Source organism: Cicer arietinum, chromosome 7, assembly GCF_000331145.2.
Source record: "Cicer arietinum cultivar CDC Frontier isolate Library 1 chromosome 7, Cicar.CDCFrontier_v2.0, whole genome shotgun sequence".
Taxonomy (NCBI): domain Eukaryota; kingdom Viridiplantae; phylum Streptophyta; class Magnoliopsida; order Fabales; family Fabaceae; genus Cicer; species Cicer arietinum.
Genome location: NC_021166.2, coordinates 9,774,201 through 9,776,120, shown reverse-complemented (window position 1 = coordinate 9,776,120; position 1,920 = coordinate 9,774,201). Strand labels below are relative to the sequence as shown.

At 43.4% G+C, this 1,920-nt stretch overlaps 2 protein-coding genes across 2 annotated transcripts in view; both read left to right on the top strand.

Moving 5' to 3' along the window:
* Window positions 1-1,920, top strand: part of LOC105851268 (uncharacterized) — a 7,780-nt gene that overhangs the window by 2,905 nt on the left and 2,955 nt on the right. The window lies entirely within an intron of this gene.
* LOC140921110 (uncharacterized) lies at window positions 7-1,851 on the top strand. The gene is made up of 2 exons (XM_073370979.1): window positions 7-1,688; window positions 1,767-1,851. The coding sequence occupies exon 1, from the start codon at window positions 254-256 to the stop codon at window positions 1,466-1,468; it is 1,215 nt and encodes a 404-aa protein (XP_073227080.1). The 5' UTR covers window positions 7-253; the 3' UTR covers window positions 1,469-1,688; window positions 1,767-1,851.

Sequence of the window (1,920 nt, the reverse complement as noted above, 5' to 3'; positions counted from 1 at the left end):
TGTTGGCGGACGTGGTTTGAATGCTGATGTTGAGGTACCTAGGAGGAGGCGCGGAAATCCAACCATGGAAGAGTTTGCTGCTGGTCTGCAGGGATTACAACAGGTTGTGCAACAACTTGTTGGGGTTGTTGTCGGACAACAACAGGAGGGTGATCAAAGGCATTAAAATGTCAATGGTCAACAAGAGGTTAGACAAGTTGAGTATCAAACAACTGCTGCAACGAGGGGTATTGAGGTTGCTTTACCAGACTTCATGAAGCTTAAACCCCCTACTTTTTCTGGGTCTAGTGCAACTGAGGATCCACAACAATTCATTGACAGTCTAGAGCGGCTTTGGAGAGCATTGGGTTGTTCTGAGGTAAGAGCAGTAGAACTGACATCATTTCAACTAATAGGCGTGACACGTGATTGGTTTGATATAGTGTCACATGGTAGACAAGTGGGGTCACCTCCGTTAGCATGGAGAGAGTTTTCTCAGTTGTTCATGGCTCGTTTTCTTCCGGAGAGTGTTAGAGATGGATTAGCTCATGAGTTTGAGCGATTGGAGCAAACAGAGAGTATGACAGTTTCAGAGTATAGTGCTCGTTTTACACAGCTCTCTAGGCATGCTCCGTATCCTATCACTGAAGAGATGCGTGTTAAGAGGTTCATTAGAGGATTGGAGGATTATTTATTTAGATCTGTGGTTGGGTCGAATTGTTCTACTTTTGCTGAGGTTTTGAGTTTAGCTCTTTTGATTGAGCAACGACAGAAGGAAAGGGGAGGCAATAAACAAGATTCACATAAGAAGCAAAGGATTGAAGGATCTTACAGTAACTATTCAAATCGCGGTGGTGGATCTATGTTTGGTTATCAGGGGCAACAAGGACTCATGTCTCAAAGGGGTGGTCATAGTGGGCAGTCTTCTGGGACAGTGCAGATTCGTAGATCAGATTCTGGAGCAGCATCACAACCCACCTTCCCTCAGAGACATTCTGGTGTTTCAGCTACACAGTGTTCTACTTGTGGTAGGTTTCACTTCGGGAATTGTTCTAGAGATGGTAATCCTAAGATGTGCTACCAATGTGGCCAAATAGGTCACATCAGGAGGGATTGTCCCGTAGACACGACACATCCATCCTCTAGTTATGCGTCAGCACCAACAGCTTTGGCATCTTCTCAGACTCATTCTGCATCTGTGCGTCAGAGTGGAAATTCTTATGTCAGAGGTTCAGGAACATTTCAGCAGCAAGGTAGAGGATTTGGTGGTAGAGGTCAGATACCAGCAGGAAGAGGTCAGGCTCGAGTGTTTGCTTTGACTTGTCAAGATGCACAGACATCCAATGCAGTAGTTACAGGTATACTTTCTATTTGTTCTAGAGATGCTCATGTTCTGTTTGATCCTGGAGCTACACATTCTTTTGTATCCTCGTGGTTTGCTACTCAACTTGGTAAATGTTCATCTCCTTTAGAAGAGCCAAATTCATAGCCAAGAATCTAGCTAAGGCTTGATACTCCCTCCTCATTTTCCAAATTCTGTTCGAGGAGAATCTCGACTCACCACTCTCCACCACCATGTCCTCCGTTGCACATTCTCTAAGGGAATATGACCCATGTTAGATGTTCCACACCTAGGGACTCAGTAAGCCATCATATGTTCTCACCTGCAGTTAGAACAGTGGTAGACTTTAGGAGTAATTCATTTGAAGGTAGAAATGATTTCCGCCATCATATGTTCGCACCTGCAGTTAGAACATTGGTAGACTTTAGGAGTAATTCATTTGAAGGTAGAAATGATTTCCCAAATGTTGAGAAAAATCAAGTATTGAATATAAATTTCAATTCACCTCTGTCGAGATCCTCTAGTGGAGCTGTCAGCAATTTTCTGGCTTCTCCTAATCATCAATTTATGTCACCAACTATTTTAACCAAAAGTCAAAT

Bases quoted from the DNA above. Each gene is read 5' to 3' on its own strand.
- LOC140921110 (XM_073370979.1), top strand. From the start codon at position 254: ATGAAGCTTAAACCCCCTACTTTTTCTGGGTCTAGTGCAACTGAGGAT.